This window comes from Narcine bancroftii, chromosome 1 (assembly GCF_036971445.1).
Source record: "Narcine bancroftii isolate sNarBan1 chromosome 1, sNarBan1.hap1, whole genome shotgun sequence".
NCBI lineage: Eukaryota > Metazoa > Chordata > Chondrichthyes > Torpediniformes > Narcinidae > Narcine > Narcine bancroftii.
This window is the reverse complement of record NC_091469.1, coordinates 87,790,759-87,812,657: the sequence shown is the minus strand read 5'-3', so window position 1 is coordinate 87,812,657 and position 21,899 is coordinate 87,790,759. Positions and strand designations below refer to the sequence as shown.

The 21,899-nt window shown below is 38.4% G+C and overlaps 1 protein-coding gene across 17 annotated transcripts in view; it reads left to right on the top strand.

Annotated features, from left to right (window-relative positions):
* LOC138760976 (astrotactin-2-like) overlaps positions 1-21,899 on the top strand; it is a 1,981,947-nt gene that overhangs the window by 1,522,233 nt on the left and 437,815 nt on the right. For 13 of the 17 annotated variants that reach the window (XM_069932424.1, XM_069932434.1, XM_069932396.1 and 10 more), the window contains one exon: positions 18,574-18,717. The exons of 3 other annotated variants lie outside the window; for them this stretch is intronic. In XM_069932424.1, the coding sequence (XP_069788525.1) occupies positions 18,574-18,717 (144 nt within the window). Of the gene's footprint in view, positions 1-14,560; positions 17,100-18,573; positions 18,718-21,899 lie in introns of those variants that run through there. One more of the 17 variants, XM_069932503.1, reaches the window with a different exon arrangement.

Genomic DNA, 21,899 nt, shown 5'->3' with positions numbered 1-21,899 from the left:
GATAAACACTTAATTTCTTTACACCTGAAGTGTTTCTAAAAAATCATTTGAATCTGTCAGTTAAACTTTTTTTAAATCTCTAATTACTTATTAATTATATGAGGAATCGAATGGTACAGACCAATATATGAAGTTAATGTTGGCAAGTAGGAATGATTACAGTAATGACAAACTGTGATGGCCCAGAATCTGCCTAAATTAGGAATGCAAGTATGAATTGGAAAAGGCAAAGCATTTGTCTTAATTGCAAACAGGTCTGTGCTGTTTCATTGAATAACATAACTGGACAAACTAATTCAAAAAGAACAAAATAAAGTTTAAATTGAGATAAAATTCAAACATTAGATTTCAAGTACTCACATGTTTTTGTTTAGCTAATTCTCTACGGAGGTAAACATTAAAAAACATATATTCAAACATGATTTTTGGCAGAGTTTCTGGGCTTTACTAATCAACACAGTTTCATCTGAGCCATATAAATGTCATTTGCTGCCTGTTGTGTTTGTAATTTTAGAATTGGTGTCCGGGAAACCTGCAAAGGTCCTTGCAGGGTTCACACATAAATAGTAAGCGCAACAAAAGGGGTAATGCTGCAGAATTCTAAGGGCTTTAAGGGGATCCCTTGTGTATATATTAAAAAAAAGGCCCTTGCTCTCTTTTTGTTAACAAATGTATTTTGTTTGAGGGAAAAAAAACTGAGAAAAAATACAGAAAAGATTTCCTCTTATTTTGATTCAGAAATGGGTCCATTTGTGCGCCTGAATATGTGACCTTATAGACCTTTTTACCTACCACAGTGTGCACTTGGGTTCTTAAGATGGTTGCCAGCAACGGAAAAGGATTTTTTTTTTTTGTTTTCATTTATGGTCAAAACACAGCACCTATTGTTTAAAAATGACCTTCCACAGGTCTACATGACTGCAGAAGACAACATGCATGTTGTTACAGGTGACAACTAGATGATATTGGAGTCCAGCAGTTAAAGCAGAGCTCATCAAATCATTCTGTAGCACTGTTGCTCTTGGGAAATGGGTAAAATTAAAGGCAGAATACAACTTTGGTTAAGCCAGTTCATTCACAAACAGAACTGAAAACGCAGATGATTTTCTCCCGGAGGTTAATCGGCAATAAAGGAGTATTTGTCGAAATGGCTCTTTCCCATTTGATATCTGTGTGTAGAGGCTGCAATATTCAAATGTTTGTTTCATGTGGTGATTGGAACTGGTTCTGTGTGAACTGGTGATGAATGAATTGTGTGTATATGAATGGCCATGACCTTATTTGAAGGAAATCCAGTTCTCAATATAGCAATTGCACACTCTTTGATTTTAAAAAAAATGTTATTTTAATAATGTTATACTCAATGTCATTAAGTTGAAAACCCATACTTTTCCATATTTTTGACAAATATTCTTATTTATTAGATTACAGCAAAATACCCCCCAGAATGTTAAGGCCTTCCACACTTGAGTATGAAATAATTTCAATGCGAGGCAGTATCAATAGCTTGAAAGACTGGAGTTACAGAACAATAGGCTTTTATTTACAATGTGCAAATGGCGACTTTTATCACATGTGAGCGGCATCATTTAGAGCAGGGGTGTCAAACTCAAATTCACAGAGGGCCAAAATTAAAAACTTGGACTAAGTCGTGGGCCAAACTAAATATTTATTGAAAATTTTCCACAACATCTGCATGTTTTCTCTTCTTTCAACATATGTCATGTTAAACTTTTTCTGATTAAAATAAATGTTTAATAATAGTTTTGGTTAAACTCTTTGCAGAAGAAGCATTAACAAATGAGAAATAAAATATTCAATAAATAATATTTCTCTATAGTCTTTAAGCTCCTTTTAAATGTATTTTTTTTGCCAACAAGTGAAAAAAATAACAACTTGCTTCAGTGAAAATCCAATCTTTCAACTATGAACAGTCCAAAGTTAACCAAAGAAAATATTAATCCAAGCTTGTCTTGCTACACTGTGATTTACTCTGATGCACCTGGGTCTAAAGCAGATACTTGGCATCTCTTCTTAGATGCAAGTTCATCAAACTCTGGGGTCAGAGTTTGCCTCCCATCTGTCTTGAAAGGTCTTGTTTTCTGTCTTTCGTTTGGCCATTTTTCATAAGGGGTTTATTACATGTGTGTTGGGCGACAGGTCGCAGATGCTAATGAAAGTAGAGAGGAGGTGGGGGCGATTAGCGGGCTGACGGGCCGGCGCCAATGCATTTTCAAAGCATTCTGGGATTTGTAGTATTAGCTGTGCATGCGCTATACTGGCGCGGTGGCCAGCGGGCCAGCTCTAATACATACTTGATATGATCTTGCAGGCCAAATATAATTATATCACGGGCCAAATTTGGCCCGCGGGCCTGAGTTTGACATGTGTGATTTAGAGTCTGAATTCTTTCTGCAGAGTGGAAAATCCTCACTTTCCCCTCTGATAAAGTTACAATTTCAGATTAGTCAGAGTTTGACTTTATTAATATCAATGTCAGCAATTTAACATCCATTGACATGCACAATCATTGTTTTAAATCACTGGTTAATTTGTCTCTTATCAATGATAATTCTCAAACACTGCAAGGGTAGCAGGGTTTGGCATAAGGGTTAGTGCAATGCCTTTACAGTGCCAAATATTGGGATGGGGGTTTGAATCTTGTGCTGTTTGTAAGGAGTTTGTAAGTTCTCCCTGTGTCAGCGTAAGTTTCCTCTCATCTTTCAAAACGTACCAATGGATTTAAATTGGGCGCCACAGACTCATGGGCCAAAATGGCCTGTTACTGTGCTGTATGTCTAAATTTAATTTTTAAAAAACTGTCTGCATTACCTCCCGTGTGACCTTGCCAATAACCCTGTACAGTTTGCAGCAGAATTTCCCTGCTCTTAAAATCAATTTTTCTATCAATGAAACCCAACATCCTATTTGCTTTCTTAATAGCCTGTTGTACCTGCAAACTAACACTGTGATTCATGCACAAGACCAGTTCAGGAAAAAAGATTTCATTCTGTGAGTGTAGGCAGATGATTTTTTACCATGTATTTTATCAACACCCAAATGAATGGGATTTTTTAAGAAAATTCCAGTTTTATTTAATTAGAAGAACATGTATTTCCTAACAGTGGTTGGAGAAACTAAATCAATTGGTCTCTGTGTGCTGGTCACATAACCCACTATACTGTAACCTTCAAACCTTCCTACTCTGCTCAACTGGTTGAGTTCAGTTTTGCACATTCAAAACTCCTCAACTGTGCCCTTGCCCCCTGGACTGTTTGAGGACAATTATTGATTTGATGGGAGGGCTGAAATAATTCGAAAGGAGTAGAGATTTGGTTTTTAATTTTGGCTCTTATTTAGAATCTCTAAGGACCAAATTAAATCACTGCCACATTTAGAAATGTTCCAAATCGAAGTTATGATGTTCAGGTGATAATTGGGAGGATTTAAAATGTACCGAATCTGAGGATTATTCCGATCAAATTACAACCACATTAATTAATGATAGGAGAAATGTTGGTTTAAATCTGTAGCACTCAATTTTCTGCAAAAAGAGCAAATCTGAGCCTGAAACCTGACTGTATTTGAGCCAACATTCTGAGTTTGTTTATACTTTGGTGCAATGTAACCTCAGAACTGAGCCGAGACACTCTTTCTCTTTGCAATTTTTCTGGAGACGAACAGAAGTTGGATTGAAGCTGGAGTTTCTGGAAAGTTGTTTGCCTGTATCTAACAAATGAATGGTGCAGGATATGAATGAACCCTCTTGAAGCATGCATCACAGGCTTGGTGTTTCATCAGAGAGATTGGTGAAAATGAAGGATGTCACCAAAATTAAGGATCATGGTACTACTCTTTGTAATCCATCCTGAAGAATATTTCAGAGTTTGGATTAGGAATAAATTCCACTCATTTATTTTTTTTTCCAAATCTTCCAACAAATAATTAATCCTTTATTTTGCTGTTTCAATATTTTGGATTTTTAAAAACATCTGCACAAGTATTTTTAATACATGTGCAGCAGGGATTGATAATTGGTGGGTGCTTGATTGGTGTTGAGTACGACACATTCCCAGCATAACAGCATGTTTCTGGCAAGGTGAAGTTGAAGTGATGTCCCTGACAATGTTTCTAAACAGTAAAATCTATCAAAGCTCTGAAGTTGGATTTATTCATACTCTTACAAATCAAGGCTATGAATTCTTTGATCCCCAGAGCCAAAGATTCACCATGCTGTGATTCCTGTCAATATATATCATGTTGCTTTCTCATGGTTCTGTTGATTGTGCTAAATTAATTTCACACAGACTTTTTTTTACAATTAGCAGAAAAGATCTTCATGGTTTTATTTTGTAGAGGCCAGCAGATTATAGATATGTAGTTTAAAAGCAATGAATTTTGGAAAAGGTGCTCATTCTTAATGCTAATTAAGCTGATAAATAATCCAGTCTTGTGATCAATGTCCTGATCTGCCTCTGACACTTTGCATTGAATGTGCATTGAAATTCATTCAAGCCAATTATAGGACCTTTTATAGAGTAAAAAAAAATGTGATTGTCGAGGCAGAGATTCTTTGCCCTCACGTCGCTGGCCCTACCTTCATAAGTGTCCAGGAGCAGCTTCAAGGCGCCGACTCCAATCCTTCTGTAGGCTTATGTCAGAGGTGGAGCGGAGCACTTCACTTGGCTCCATAAATGTCCAGTGGCAGCAGATCAACAGGAACAGTCGATGGCCATTACTCGCCACGTATTTATGATGGGCAGCGCCACGGTAACAGTCACCCCACCTACAGCAGCCCCAGAGGATGCACAGAGGCACTTTAGAGCTGCTCTATATAAAAAAAAATCTCTTGAGTACTTCTGATGTTCAAAATTATATACCAAGGCTATAAAAATTAATTTTTTTTTGGAAGAAAAATACCTATCAATGAAAAGAGTAAAGATATTTGACTCCATAAAATAATAATGCAAAATACAGTACCTATAGATTTTTACCATTTGAAATTAATCAAGCCACTGAACCCTCAGTCACAAGGCAGTTTTTCAGTATAATTGCTGGGGAACTGTAAGTTAACATTCCACCAATGGTCGCTATGTGCCAGAGCATAGTCAGGAGAATGGATGTGATCAATTGCATGAAGACTCAGAACTTCTACATTCATACTCATTGGTGAAAAAGTCTCTAACCTCCTTGAGTGAACAACATTCATGTGCCCTTTGCATAAAAAATGATGTTGCAGTGAAGAAGACCACCTCTCCTCCAAATAGCCAGGTGTTGTGTCTTGCATTGGCCAATGTGAAAAGAGAACTAAGCATGGTCAACCCACAGAAAGCTGCTCAACTGGATTACATTCCTGGCAGAGTGCTCAGGGGATGTGTGGCTCGGCTCGTGGATGTTCTCACTTTCATCTTTAACATCTTTGTCCCAACATGCTTCAAAGCTGCCATCGTTGTCCCTGTGTTGAAAAAGTCAGCTGTGTCATGCCTCAATGACTACTGCCCTTTTACACTCGCATCTATCCTCATGAAGTGCTTCGAGAGGCTTGTCATGAGCCACATCAAGCTCCAGCTGCCCCCGCCATCAATGAAAAGAGTAAAGATATTTGACTCCATAAAATAATAATGCAAAATACAGTACCTATAGATTTTTACCATTTGCCCAGCAGTTTGCATATAGATCCAATTGCTCTACGGACAGTTGCCACTGTCCTCCATCCAGCTCTCGAGTAAACACCCTTCAAGTAAACTGTTCTTCCTTCTGCCATTTCGAAAGAAGTATTGCAGCACTCGGGCCCTTATGTCCAGATTAGGCAAGAGCTTTTTTCCCCCAAAGTCATCAGACTCCTGAACTCCCAGAACATTTAGGGATTGGGTCCCATGGAATGTTAATGTATAAGTCTTAAATATTTTAAATGTGTTGAACCTCTGTTCTAAGCTACATTTCTGTAAATATGCTCCATGGTTCTGGAGAAACGCTATCTCGTCTTTACTGTGCGAGCATGGTATGACCAACAAATAAAGGTGACTTGACAGTTGTGAAGGGAAATGTTGGCATTTCCAACACTTTCAGTGGAAAATTCCGAGCAATATGCTTTTTCCACTCTCTGGCTCTTTTTTTAAGGATAGAAGTTGCCAGGCATTTTGTGCAGGTATTTCCAACTCCTGCATTATCAAAAATAACATTTATTTTTATTGACCACATTGCTGAGCTGAATACAAGCCTCTGTTTACTGAGCTAATTGGATCAGCATACCTTTCTGGAATGTATGGAATGGAAGTGTTAATATTTTGCCTCGAATGAGATGTGGCAACAAATTTCAAACCCATGGGGTAGAAACTCCATCAGTTTTCTTTGTCTGAATCAGTGTTCTTCCATTCATCAGAGGTGTGGACAATATTGTGCTTGGTAGTTCCAAATTTATAAAGCTCAAGATTACTGGTTGACGTGACACACTGACACCTTGCTCCAGGAAGTCATCTTCAGTTGAAAGAGGACAGGGAAATTAAATATGCAAATACAGATAGTGATGTATTGTGAATTCTAAGTCGTATGTATGAGAACAAGTACTACTTTATCTCATTGAACACTAAATATCAAGAGATCATGATGACTTATCACAACATAGTCCATTAAGCAATTAGCAACCCACCAACCATAAAGCTGCTGTTTCCTTGCCGTTAAGAGGCGATTGCCAGACAGATTAACAGGACATTCATAATGATTAGAATTTCAGGCAGACATTTCCTAAAGGAATCTTACTCCTATCAGTATTTTTTAAATGCTTTTGTTCTGATAAGAAAGATTGTGATCACAATTTGTTTATCTTGTTTTTACATGTCAGAGAATCCTTTTCTCACTTAATTGAATCTGTTAATTTCACAGCTAATAAATTGGATTTTATGTTTAAAATTGCAGTAGAAGTAAAGAATTCTGGTTGACTATATTTCTTAGAATTGATTGGGTTGAGAAAATTAAATGTACAAACTACACATTGGCATTTGCCTCCTATAAGAAACATTGTGATCAAACTGTTCAACCCAAGGATGAAGCCAGCAACAACTTTCCAGGAAGGTTTAGTTTCATGAAACGGGTCATAATACGAACAAGAACTTGGCTGTTTATAAAGTCCAAAACCATATTCCATTATGGTTCACAGCGTGCTCACCTAAGGAGCTTGTCATCCAGGACTTCTGACGAGGTTCTGCATCTTTGGCTGGTCCAGAAGGTCAGTTTATCAGACTGACCAATTGCTTGATCTCATTTTATGCTATGTTCTTGTACATAAACCTCGTATTATGGTGAGAGAATGACAACCTGAGTCTTAATTGGATAAGATAAAGGATTGTGGATTTCAGGATCTCCATTTCTCTTAAATAACTTTGTAGTGGAGAGAGTAAAGAATGCCAAGTTCCCATCGTGGACCGACAACATCTGCTCATTTGTCAGGAAAGCGCAACAACGACTGCACTTCCTGAGAAGAATAGGGTAGGCAAGGCTAGTTGCCACTATCCTGTTGACTTTTTACAGGAGCCCTATCAAGCGCATACTGACCAGCTGCATCACAATTTGGTACAGCTGCTGTAGTTCATTGGATCGGAGGTCAATCCACAGGATCATAAAAGTGGCAGAGAGGATCCCTAGAGTCTCCCTCCTCCCTCACCAACACCCTCCCATAGATGTGATCTACTGGTAGCGTTGTCTGAAGAGGGGTTGCAAAATCATTAAGGGTTCCAACCACCCCACACATAGCATCTTCCTGTCAGGAAAGAGATACAAAAGTATGAGCCAGAACCATCAGGCTGAGAAACAGGAGGTTCCTGTGGACAGCGATGCTGCTGAATAACTGCTCGTACAATCCCTTGGAGAATCTACTGTTATTTAACAATATTTATTTTTATGTAGGTACTGCATATAAATCACTTGTGAATATGTATGCTATGTCTATGCCTGTATATGTGTTCGTATGTTTTTATAACAAGGAATGAAGAACGCTGTTTCGTCCAATTGTACTGTAAACAGTTTGTATGATAATAATAAACTTGAACTTGATGGTAGAAATCAGAGTGTGATAGTGGTGGGTCATTATTCTGATTGGAGGCTTGTGCTAGTAATGCGCCACAGGGATTGATGCTGGCGCCACAGTTGCTTGACATCTGTTTAATGGCTAGATGACCTTTTGGGTTAGGTATCCAAAACATGAACTTGCTTCTCAGTTCACAGATACCATTTAACGAGTGCATTCCATCAACCTTCTAATTTTGTTTCCAAATGCAGCATCTGCAATTTTATTTGTTCTCCAAATCAGTTTTGGGTAGTTCACTGCATTGTAGAAAGCACCACAAACTTGCAACAAATCAGAAGCATGGTCATATCCAAGCTTGACAACGTAACTTTCAGGTGACTTTCTGGACTGTTTGCAATGACAGGAGCAGTCAGCACAGACACTATTTTTTGTAAAAAAAATCCTCTGAGTGACAACTACTATAATTCAGCTATTGATCTTTTGGTTGAAATGCATCTCTGCCATATCACTGAAGCATTTGTATTTGTGTGACTTGGTGAGGATGATGTTTGCTATAAATTTTCAGAAATAGATCGCACAAACTGAAATAAATTCTGTCCATCTGTAGAAAGCCAGCCATATTTTCAAGCAAGTTACTTTTTAATTTTTTAAAATTTACAGCACAGGAAATACTGCCTCCATGTCGATGTAATCACAAGGAAGGCTCGCCACCGGCTATACTTTGTGAGGAGGTGTTTGAAGAGATTCGGTATGTCACCGAAGACTCTCAAACACTTCTACAGGTATATCGTGGAGAGCATCACTGCCTGGTATGGAGTAGCCAACTCTCAGGACAAGAAAAAACTCCTGAGGGTTGTTGACTCGGTCTGCGACATCCCAAGCACCAGACTTCATTCCATCGAGGACATCTACAAGAGGCGATGTCTTAACAAAGCAGCCTCTATCCTCAGACACCCACCACCCAGGCCATGCCCTCTTCACTCTGCTACCATTTGGGAAAAGGTACAGGAACGTAAAGACAAGCACTCAGTGACACAAGGACAGCTTCTTCCCCGCTGCCATCAGATTCCTGAATAATCAATGAACCAAAGAGATGGCTTTACTTTTTTACTTTTTCTGCACTTTAAAAAAATATATATATTGTTGTAAGGAGGTGTATAGGAATGGTTGAACTTTGATGCTCCCGAAAAAACAATGAATTTTGTGATTTTTTTTCATGACCATAAATTCTGATTCGGACTCTGATAAGCAGATTCCAGCCATTTAAACTTGTGCCATCAATTATACTCAAATGAATCTGTATGTTTTGGAAGGTGGGAGGAAACCAGAGCACATAGGGGAAATTCGCGCAGACCTAGGGAGAATGTACAAACTCTTTGCAGATAGCATCGGATTCAAACTTGGGTCTCTGGCTCTGTAATATCATTGCACTAACCACTACAGAAACCATGCCATCCCAAATTTTGGTTGCCACGATGCTTCAATCTGTGTATTTTGCTTTAGTACAATTAAATAATCAATGACTACAGTTGAGTGAGTGTATTAATGACTGGAAAAAAAAACTTTGAATTGTTGATACAATTCTGTTTATTACTATTTATAATTTTCAAAAACAAAATGTTTCCTGAAGTTTTGCACCATGTTGAATACATGAGAGGGGTGGTTTAAATGTATGAAGTGCCCTGACTTGGGAATTGCATATTCTTTGACTGCTTCTCCAATATTTGAGCATTGAAATGGTGAGATCCAGGCTTCCCTAATTGCCACGATTCCCACCACACTTGTTCTTCATTCAAGGAAGACCAATCAATCTAATACAAATCTGCTGATGCTAGAAGACTTGAAATAGAATCAGAATAAGTTGAAAACACTCAGCAGGCCAGGAACCATCTCTGGAGTAGGGTTGCCAGATTTTGCTTCTTTGGCGACAAATCGCAGAAATTTGGCACTTTCTTGAATCGGTTGGCAGCAGAAAGTGCCAAACGGTGAGCTTTTGGCGTTTTTAGAAGATTTTTAGGCTCCTTTTGGCTCAGTTGATGCTTTTTACATCTTTTTTTAAAATCTGGTGTGAAATGTGGCAAACCTGCTATAGAGGGGGAAATGTTTTCAGGCTGAAGAAGTCTTCTGATGAAAGGTCTGACAAAATGCTGATATTTGTATGTGTTAGATAATGAATGATTTCAATTCCATATCAGAATCAGAATTTATTGTCATGAGCAAGTCACAAAATTTGGTGTGTTGTGGCAGCCTCACAGTGCAAACATTCATATAATGAACCATCTTAAACCATGAATATATGAAAAAGATGTCTGTGGATTCTTTCTTCATTAAAGTATTGTGCATTCTGGTTCTCTCTGCTGCCTGACTATTTCCTGCTTCAATTTCACATGGCAGTAGTGAAGCATAAACTTGTAGAGAAGGAACAAAAATGCCATTGGTATTATCTGAGGTCCAAGTCATGAGACTCGGGGGTGGTGGGGGTGGAATGTAAAGACTGGGATGGGGTTTTGGTCAAATTATGTATCAATTATTTTTTAAACTGAAAAAGAAGGCTTATTTTATTTAGCCAAACGATTTCAAGTGATTGCAAATAATAAATGAGAGAGGCCTTGAATTTTGAAATCAACTCGATTGAAAAAGGAAGAGAAAAATCAAAATATTGACAAAGGCAGGAGTGAGATGCTGAAAGAGAAACATGTACGGAGGTTGATTGTTCCTGAAAAAAACCTGAGCTTCTTCATGGTACCCCTTAACCAATACAAACAATGTTGAAAATTCATGCTGCATGCTCATGATGATATTGGCTGATTACCTGAATATTGGTCCAATTTCACCAGTAGTTAATTACGGAGTGTGGCTCAATAGGACACTGTCGAGTAACCTGTAGCTGATGCAAACTCTGTAGACGTTCAAGAAAGGTGTAATGTGCCAGCGAGCTGACCCGCTGCAACCCTTGATGTGTGAGATGGTGAAAGCCCTTTGGATGTGGATTTAGGGGTAGTAAGAGAAGGTAGCTCTGGCAGGTCAATGCCAAGAGTTTGAACCTCATTGGGGTGTGGGAAGATCCCATTTGTGATCAAAACGTTTTAACCTACCATTTTCTGGTTGTAATCTTTAATGTCACCACCACGACCAGAAGCAAGAATTCATGTTCCACAGATGTCAATTATCATTCACTTATGCAATAATCTTCTGCAGCCCATTGCATTTGGACTTTGCCATTTTCAATAAAACTCTTGGTATCTGCACTTATGAAAATTGGTAGATGCCAGATAAATGAATTTTCCAGTACTTGAGATTGCCTGTTGCATGATTGGTGAACTAACGGTGAGGTGCGCCAATTTTAAACTTCTCTGTATTTTATCTATTTATTTTCTGCTTTTTTTTGTCTGTTGCTTGAGGCTACCAGTTGCAGGAATTCTGGATAACAGGGGTTTCACTGTATTTAACCACAATTCTAAAACTGTTGCAATTAACATTCAAATAGAGTGACAAATTGAATGTTAGTCAATAATTGATCAAATGTGCAATCAATGTTCCAAATTATCCTTTTCAGATTACTCCTTTTGATTTCAACATCACACTTAACAGTTAGGATTTGCTCAAAGTAAATTCTTGTTGAATTCTGATTCAAATGAGGAATTTGTCAGATTGTCCTCCAAGGGGGCATGCAGAGCGTTGCACTCATTTCAGATTTTAGATTTATTGTCAAAGTACATACAGTACATGACATCACTTACAACCCTGATATACTTTTTTCTGTGGGAAAGACAGGATTAGCACTTATTGGTATTGGCAGGAACTTCACTGTATCGACACCTTGAAGCTGAAGATAAAATCCTGACATTTTCCTCTGTGTTGAATATGAATTCAGAGTGATCTTGTAATACCAAGGATTTTATAATTTTAGCCACAAATAAAATTAATCAGCACCTAAGCTTCAACAGTTTCCTTTGGGCTTACCCCATGCTATGAACAAGTTAAAATATGAAATGAGACAAGAGGACAGATATCAGAATTTTGAATCTCATTTCTATGGACTTCAAATGATTGTTGTAAGGAATCAAAAGTGACAATTTTGGAGATAAAGGTTATTGGGTTATATCAGGGCAATGTTTCCATCAAACAATGAAGGTGCAGGCTCATGTTAAAAACGTAGGATGGCAAGGGTCAGCTGCTAGAAAATGCGTAGTTAGGATTAGGAATTCTGTATATGGAAACAAAATCAGGTCAGGCCTTCAAAACAGGAATAGGCATTTTAGAAAGAGCACGGGAATGGGATGGAGGAGATTGTTTTCCTAGGAGCAGTATAACAGAAACTGATTGAATAGATGTTGTGATTAACAAAGCTTTTTTGATGAACTCCTTTTCAGCTGTATTATTTGTTCTGCGTTTTCGCAAATCCCAAATTCATCAATGCATATTTTAATGCAAAAAGTATGGAAAAAAATTATAAATCCAATTGAGTCTGGCTCGTGTCAGATTTTATTTTCACTGTGCAAATAAAATTTGTGCCAAAAATAAAACAATTTGAGGTGCATTATGTGTCCAGATTGATCAAAGGCAATAGGTTTCAAGTATAACTCTCCACTGGTTCAGCACATGAAAATGTCAGTGTTGGAATGCTGCTGAGTTCCAGACTGCAGGAGTGCATGCTGAGGGACACACTGAGGCTTGGTGCAGCCAACGTGTGGGCCATGTGGGGATGAATTGCCTGCTAAAATTCTTCCATTACTGAGGGGCTGGGACTTAGGAGAAGCCCCTCAAACAAAAGAGGGGGAGGAATGTCAATGGCAAGTAGTAGCAATGCTGGTGAAGAGAAAATAAATGTAACAATGCCAAGTGATGGAAAAGTATGGATACGACATTACGGGTGCTAAGAGACTTTGGTTTTCCTTTTGTAACTAATTTATTTATTTTTTGGTTAAAAAGATGTATCATTGTGTTTCTCCATTCTAAAGAAGCTGAAAGGAGAACACACAGACTTGGGTGCTTGATACAGATGAAGATCTTCACACATGGCATTTCTGTCCACCTTTATTGAACAGCAAGCCACCTATATTCTCTGCTCCAAATTTGCATTTCACCTTCTGCAACTCCTGCATTGGTAAGGTTGCTGCAGCTGACAATGACCTTCATTACAGACAAAGGACCAATTTTCACACACCAGCCAAGTGAGATCCTGCAGTGCTTTGACAGCCAGTTAAGCCAGCATCCCAACCAGAAACAGCTGTCAGAACTACTTGAATATCTGTGTCTTTCACTGACAAACTTTAGCATTCAAAAATCAAGTATTAAAAAATTGCCAACCTTTTCAAAATAAAATCAACAAGAAATTTGAAACTAAAACTTGAAAGTAGCAATATTAAAATAATTGAAAGCAGTTAAAATGTTTAAATATATTGTCAGTTCAGTTAATTAAAAAAAAAATGATCCTACTTTTGGCCCTATCTCAGATCTGTTATTTAAGAATTGATATTTGACGTGAGACCTGAATTCCAATCGTTTCTGGTGATATACCTTGGCATGGTGTTGAAAATAATATGATAGCTAATGTCACAGTACCCACAGCAAAGAAGAAGTTGAATGAACTCAACAGGTCGGGCAAAATCCAAGCATAGAAATGGACATTCAATATTTCAGGTTGAAGTCCTCCAGAAACGGTCACAAGCCAAAACTGTCCATTTCTCTCTGTCAATGCCAGCTGACCCATTGAGTCTCCTCTGCTTTGCTTTGCAGATGCTGGAAGCTTGAGCAAACAGGGCATTTTGTTTTTCATCTTATCACAATACCTTTTTTATCTATCCTGCAAGTTGATCCCTGCAAATTCACAAACACTTTAAGCTATTGGCAGATGGAATTCCCGAGGAGGCACAAATTTTAATAAGCAACTAGTTAACTTGGAAGCAGAACACCACTTAGTTGGCTTGGATGACTTGCAACTCAATGCTTTGACCACTAAATTTCACATAACGCATATATACCCCCAGTGTTCTCCCTCACACAGAGGTTTCTCCTTTCTCCACCCCTTAGCTCTCCAACTAATTTCCATCTCTCACCTTATGGACTCTCCTCCCCATTCTCTGGTTCCACGTTGCCTGTCGCAGCCTCTGTTCTACTGATCCAGACAGTGGAGTTTATTTTTTTTTACCAAAAATAGACTTTATTCACTATAAATTATTTACAAAAATAAAACCAAAGTCTCTTCACAACTTCAGTGTCATATCGACACATTTCCATCATTTTACATTATTACATTCATTTTCTATTTAGTAGCATTAGTACCACTGTGGCATCTTGTTGTCCCTCTGCCCACCACCATTGTTTGAGGGGTTTCCCCTCCATCTCAGCCTTCCAAAGCCCAGTAACAGAAGGACTCTAGGCTGTGGTCCATTTCCCCACCACCCTCACGTTGGCTGAATCAAGCCTCAGCATGTCCCTCAGCATGGATTGGAAGATATCAGCTATAGGGAGAGATTGGATAGAAAGGAAGCTGCAGAGTGAGTTCCATTGATGATCTTTCCTTGTTCCTCTCAGATGTAATGCTGGATCAACAACTCGCATTTCTTTGGACTCACCAAGTTCTTCCAGTGGATCAACAACTCGCATTTCTTTGGACTCACCAAGTTCTTCCAGTGATCTGGGTTTCTTTTTTTTCCAGAATTCCAGAATTGACATTTTTCGCAACTTTCCCTGTAGAGCACTCATGGCTAAATGTCTTAGTTTAAATCCCTGTCAGCCATTAACACAATGTGCAATACAGCTTCTTTTGATCAAAAACTGCTTGCCCAACCACACAAAATGCTCACCTGTCATCTGATTCATTCAGGAACACCTACCCTTCTTTGCAGACTTATGTTTTTCAGTTATTGAACACAAAAAAATTAAATTTCACATCAATACAAGAGCAGAGGAAGAAGGAGCAGAATTAGCTCCATTCAAACCTTAAGCCTGCTTTACTATTCAGTAAGATTGTGGCTGATCTCATCTTCTTATCAACAGCACTTTCCCACTTTTCTCGTGTACTCTCTGTAATGTAAATATTTGCCAATCTTTGCTTTGCTTTGAATTTATTTCATGTCTCCAGCTCCTAAGGGAATTACAAAATTCAGGGCTATCAGAAAATAAAATTCTCCTCATTTCCATCTGAAATGAGTCAAGTTAAATTTATTGTCATCTGATTATACAAGTATAGCCCAACAAAATAGCATTCTCCGATGATCGATGCAAAAATACGAAGACACACAACCTGACAGAACAAACATACAAACAATACATATGCAGTCAAAGTATTTCATTGATACAAATGAATGAATAAATATTGTTTCATGAATATGAGAGTCTCGGATGGTTAGTGGGAGCAGTTCCTTTAGTCACTCAGCATTCTCATTCTCTGTGGGACGAAGCTGTTGCTCAGACTGGTGGTGCTGGCTGATACTCCTGTATCTCTTCCCTGACAGGAGCAGCTGAAAGATGCTGTGTGCAGGGTGGAAGTGGTACTCAATGATTTTGCACACCCTCTTCAGACAATGGTCCTGGTAGGTCATGTCGATGGTAGGGAGGGTGACTATGGTAATCCTCTCTACTACTCTTATTGTCCTGTTGTTTGACCTGCAGCAATTATACCACATTGTGATGCAGCCAACCAGGAACCTTGCGATAGAGCTCCTATAGAAGATTGACATAATGGTGGCCAGTAGCCTTACCCGCTTGTCTTCTCAGGAAATACAGTTGCTGTTGCCCCTTTCTGACAAGTGAGGAGATGTTGAGTGTCCATGATAGGTCACTAGTTAAATGAACTAGTTAAGGGATACATCCTCTTGGAATTCACCCTCTCAACCTCTCTCAAAATCAATAAGATCCACTCTCATTCTTCTATCTTGAGTAGAAGTCCCATTTAGCTTTTCATGTACTCTCACCCATCCCATGCAAAATTTGCATTAAAACCTCCTTAATATTTTTTTGTCATGGTCCAAACAAAATGTTCCATTTACATTCCTTATGACTTACTGCAATTTAATGTTGACTTCTTGTGTTTCATTTGGAACCATAGAACTTTACAGCACAGAAAACAGGCTATTCAGTCCTTCTCATCAGTGCCAAACTATTATACTGCCTAGTCCCACTGACTTGCACCCAGTCCATATCCCTCCATACCCATCCATGTACCAATCTAAATTTTTTTCTTGACTATGATAACTAGGCCAGTATTCACCATTTTACCTGGCTGCTCATTCACCATTCTTTGTGTGAAGAAGTTCCCATTAATGTTCTCCCTAACCTCTTCTACTTTCACCAATGTCCTCTGGTTTTTATCTCACTTAAACACAATGGAAAAAGTCTACTTGATTTACTCTGTCTGTAACCCTCATAATTTTGTATACTTCTATCAAATCTCCCCTCCCCTGTATCTCAGTTCCTGAATTCCAGGCCACATCCTATTAAATCCTCTCTGCATTCTTTCAATCTTATTGATATTTTTCCTGTAGTTAGGTGACCAGAACAATACTCCAAATTTGGCTTCACCAATGTCATGTACAACTTTACCATAACATCCCAACTCCTAAACCCAATACTTTGATTTATGAAGGCCAATATGTCAAAAGGTCTCTTTACAACCCTATCTATCTTTGATGCCATTTTCAAGGAATTATGTATCTATATTTGCAAATCCCTCTGTTCTACCACACTCCTCAGTGCCCTACCATTTACCACGTATATCCTTTCTTGATTGTTCCTTTCAAAATGAAACACCATTTAAAGTTTTTTTTACAAAAATGACAAATTCCATTTGCCTTGAGGGAGAGTCATCTGATTTAATGTACTTCAATCCAATAGCATCACTCTAAAGCACTGATAATATACATATCAAATTAATTGAAATGTTGTTCAAGAAAGTGTGAGTAAATTGGCTAGCATTGCATGAATATGGCCTACCGGGGACAAACATTACCTAAGTTGATGGAAGGAGAAGGAAAGAAAAGAATGGACTCAGTAGAATTTCTGGTGTAATTTTGTTGAATGACAACATTGTCTGACTAGCTTAATGCAACCTAGATTGTATACCTAAAATGGATGAGAGGGGGGGGGTGGGGGGGTGGTTTGGGAGGAAAGGGGGGGGGGGAGAAAAAGTCACTGTATATGTGTGAAAAAGAAATAGTGTATATCATGGCTAATGTGATTTATGGTGTGAAAAATAAAAAAATTTAAAAAAAAATATGGCCTTACTTCCACGAACAACATAACCCTTTTTGGATTTGTTTATGGCCCCATTTCAAGCATCATCTTCTTCTTGCACTTGTTCAATAACATTATTCATCAAAATGAAGCATTATTATCCTTTTGATGTACAAATTTTAAGGTTTCTGAGCCATTTTGTAACAAGTGGGTTTCCATGATAGGTGGAGGGGGGATGAACAGTCACATTTAATGTGAAAAATTGGACAATTATTTGGGTTGCTTTTTTATCAGCACTCAGTTTTACTTATGCTATCTATTTTGTTTTCCATTTGCCTGAAATAGTACCTCTTGAATTGTGATTAACCAGGAGCTTCACCCACTTGCCTGACCAGTCGTCTCACGTAAACACTTTATGTCCTCGACAACCTTGTGATTTTTCAGTGGTTGGGATAGTTTAATGTCCTTATTACAAATATGACATCTGTACTGAGTTGATCCTTAACAAAATCCTTTGCTTAAACAACAGTTGTGTGTGGTTTATTCACAGGCTTTTCACAGAATGCTGCCTGAATTGGAGGACTTCAGTTCTTGGGTGCGATTGGATAGGTTGGGCTTGTATCTCCTCATGTGAAGGAGGTATATGAATTATAAGATGCAGGGATAGGGTAGATGATGAGAATATTTACCCCATAATAGGGGCCAATTGTCCAATATCTTAGCTGGCATTGACCCATTTTTTGCTCTACATATGTTATTATGGCTATCTGCATGCAATGAGGATATTAATTACATGGATACTTCATCTGCATGTTTGTTTAATATTGGGTGCTATGAATGTGCATAGCAACAAAATGTATACTTGGAAATTTCTCCAACAACAATGAGCTGAAATGTGAAACTTAGATCCCAATAGATGTTTAGCTCTATTCCCTGTGGAAGCCAAGTTTGGCTCCAGCACAATCTGTAAATTTGCTTATGACACCACCATTGTTGGCCAGAGAATGGAAAATGATGAGTCAGAATGCAAGATGAAGTCTGAGAGAACAGAACAACAACCTTGCTCTCAATGTTATCAAGACCAAGGGGATTATTGTAGATATTAGAAAAGGGAGGTTGAAGGACTAGACACCTGACCGCATTGATGGGACGGAGGTGGAGAGGGTTAGTACCTTCAAGTTTCTGGGAGTCCACATATTGGAAGGCCTCTCTGGAGCCAGAACGCAAAAGCATCCATGAAGAAGGCATACCAATGCCTCTATTTTCTAAGAGGTCAGGAGATGTTGTCAAATACTCTATTAAACTTCTACAAGTGCACTGTGGAAATGTATATTGACTGGTTTTGTCATCGTCTGATTTGGTGATTTGCCCAGGTATGCAGAAGATAACAAACAGAGCCAAGTCCATCACAGGCTCCAAACTCCCATTGATTGATGACATGAAGGAGCAGCTAACATCAAAAAGGGCTGCTATCACCCTGGACACAACATCTTCTTGCTGCCTCCTTCAGAGAAAAGGTATGGTAGCATGAAGTTGAGAACTTTCAAGGGCACAGTTTTTCCCACTGGCTATCAGGTTCTTGAACCCCCCCCCTCCCCCCACCTTCCCTTACCACTCTAATCATGAACAATTATGGTACCACTATGGAAACGCCACTTATTTTTGCACAACCATAGCTGTTAATAGTCATCTATTATATGCTTATAGTCTGCGCGGTAATTTAATGTGAACTTTGGAGGGTTTTTTTAACGAAGTCCCTGTTTGTCTGCAGCAAGCTAGAATTTTGGTGCATATGTACATTGTACTTGTATGGATGACAATATACTCATTATCATGGTTGAACTCTTTGAGGCAGAAGGCTGATCTTTTTTTCAATGTATCATACTTATTATTTCCCATTGTGTGATCTTAGTTTCCACTCTGAATGTTTCTACAAACTTGTAGTGGAAAGGGGTAAACAAGCCAGAGCAGAAAAATTGGGCATTTAGTAAAGTAAGGAAAGTTTTAACATGATGCGAGTCTCCCAATTGGTAACCTTTAGAGTGAAGGAAAATGTGAGTGACTTACCATATCTTGTATTTTGGAGGGAAAAAAGATGTCCTGAATTATAGAGGATGATGCTTCAGAGGAATATAGTTATTTTCAGAAAGCTCACTTGCCCACTTTGCAAAATACTTGCAATGTGTTCTGAAAGCAGCTTTTCTTTACGAACTTTTACTTCAATCACACATTTTCCTAAAGATTTTTTCCTGGCAGATTTCAATTTTACATACTCCCACAGCTGGATGATTGCAATTTTCAACATATTCATCACAGTAACATCCATTTTAATAGTGCCTTTAACAGAGTTTAAAGCCAATCCCAATATATTTAAGAAGTGTGGTGTATATATTTTTTAAGCTGACACTCAGCCACATCTGGAGCAGCCAGGATAGCTTGGCCAACTATGTTGTGTTTGCATGTGTGTTGAAAAAGGAGAACGAAAGAATGAGGCAGAGAATTTTAAGGAGCGAACTCTAGAGATGTCAGCCACCAATGGTGGAGTGGAGCAAACTGGTGATATATAAAAAAAGCAAAAGTTACAATAGCCTGGGCAGAGATATTCAAGTTCAAGGGAATTAATGGGAAAAGAAAAGGGTGAAGCCATAAAGGAACTTTGAAAAGAAAAGTTGTAAAATCATTACTGTTGGACATAAAAAGGCAACATGTACAGTGGTTCTTACAGTGAGAGCAGATTAGACATGGATTAAAAACTATAAAACAAATATAACTGGTGTATTTTCACTGGTCAAAAATAAAGCATTAGGGTTTTATGACCCTGAAAAGGAACAAAGTAGTTCCAGCTGTTATCTTGGTTCATGGCTATCACAATTCAGGATGAATTGAAAGGAGCATCCCATCTACTGAGAGAAAAATATTCCCAAAGTTCTTAACACAGATGGTACTCCCTTTTCACAATGTTTTGATGGCGTTTATGTTGCATGTGTGGGTGAGGAGAGCATCTCCTGTGACACAGTTTCCTCCCACAACGTAACTAACAAGGAATTTTGCTCAAGTTCTTATTCTCCATGTGAAAGCAGAACTCTCAAAGGATTCTTATAGGTTTGCAGTGCATTCAGTTGAGAAAATAAAATGCCCATCATACTCTTTCATTTGTTTTACTGTATCTTTTTGTTGGTACGTTTAAAGTGCATTTTGAGTGTTAAAAGACTCTGAAACATATGCCAAATCAATCATTTTCAAGAATGGCATTGACATTGGTGCTTTGTGAAGGGAATTAGGAGACAATTACACAAATTTTGTGTGAAACAAAAGTCTTTTGCATCTGAAGTTTCACTTTAAGCTTTCAAGAAGATAATTGCATGAGTAACCCTTCTTGTTTTAATGATGAAGTACTTATTCTTCCTTAATGTGGTCCGTATCCATTGTGTTTCATTGGAAAATGGCCCGTCAAGGAGCCCAGGAGATATCTATTTTAATGTCAAAGCAGTCAAATAGTTAATTATGTTAGGATAATTCAGAGAATGTTTTCCACCCTTTATTATGATTTATTGGAGTACAGATGTTATTTTCAAATTTTCTTCATTACCTTGTTGAAGTTTAACTGCAGCATCTGTGAATGATTGACACGTGGTCTGTTCCCTGTTGAGGATAAAGCAGCAAAGACCACAGTGCCATTGCCCATGCATTCCCACTTGAGGCTTCCGGACAATCATCAGGAAAAGGGCTTATGACCAGACGAGAGCTCCTCAGTCATGGATGCCGTAGGCAGCTGTGATATTCTCCTGACTGCATTTATCTGAGGGAACCAAGATGTTTGACCATCTTACATTGTCTGGCACAGTGATGGTTACTCTCCCTTTGAGACCTAGCACAGCAGAACAGATGTTATGATAGCAGTTCCACTGAATTTGTGCTGCAGTGAGCAAATTTTCATGAAGCAGTGTAGCATGACTGGAGAAGTGCTTTTCATCCAACATACTTAACTCTAGATTTATTCTTGTTTGTCGCTGCTTTAAGTCTGGTATTGCATGGTAAAGTGCTGCCAGATGATGGCAGGCAAACACATCTTAAGGAAGCAGGAATCGTGTTCAATTTACTCATGATAATTGTATGTTGACAAGAGCTTTTTCGTCCCTAAACTTTGGGTTCTCTCTAACATTTCCATTTCTCAGTCCTTGTTTCAGGTCTTCTTTGATGTCACCTTCTTTGACTAGTTGCCATGACAAACATTAGGTTCTATTGAGGAATTTGTTGATCATTTCACTGCTTTATTTCAAAGAGCAACCAGTATCTTTTTAATGGAATGGCAGATGAATCCATGCTTTAAAGCACCAATCACATGATAGCACCTCCAAAAACTTAAGGAATGTTAAGTGGCATACAAAAAAATATGATGAACACTTCCCATATGGGACATGGAATAGATCCCAAAGTCATATCTTATGATTTAGCCAAGGCTGAGAATTTGAGGTGCAGAGGAATTTGGGGATCCAGTGAAAATGGATGCACTTTGAAAGTAGCCTTATAAGCAAGTCCATGGTATTCTTGCCTTCATTAGGTAGGGCACTGAGTACAAAAGCCAGGAAATAGTATTACAGATATATAAAACTTGGGTTAGACCACATCTGGAATACTATACTGTATGCAAATCTGGTCACCCATGACTAGTAGGACATGGAGACTTTGGAAAGGGTAT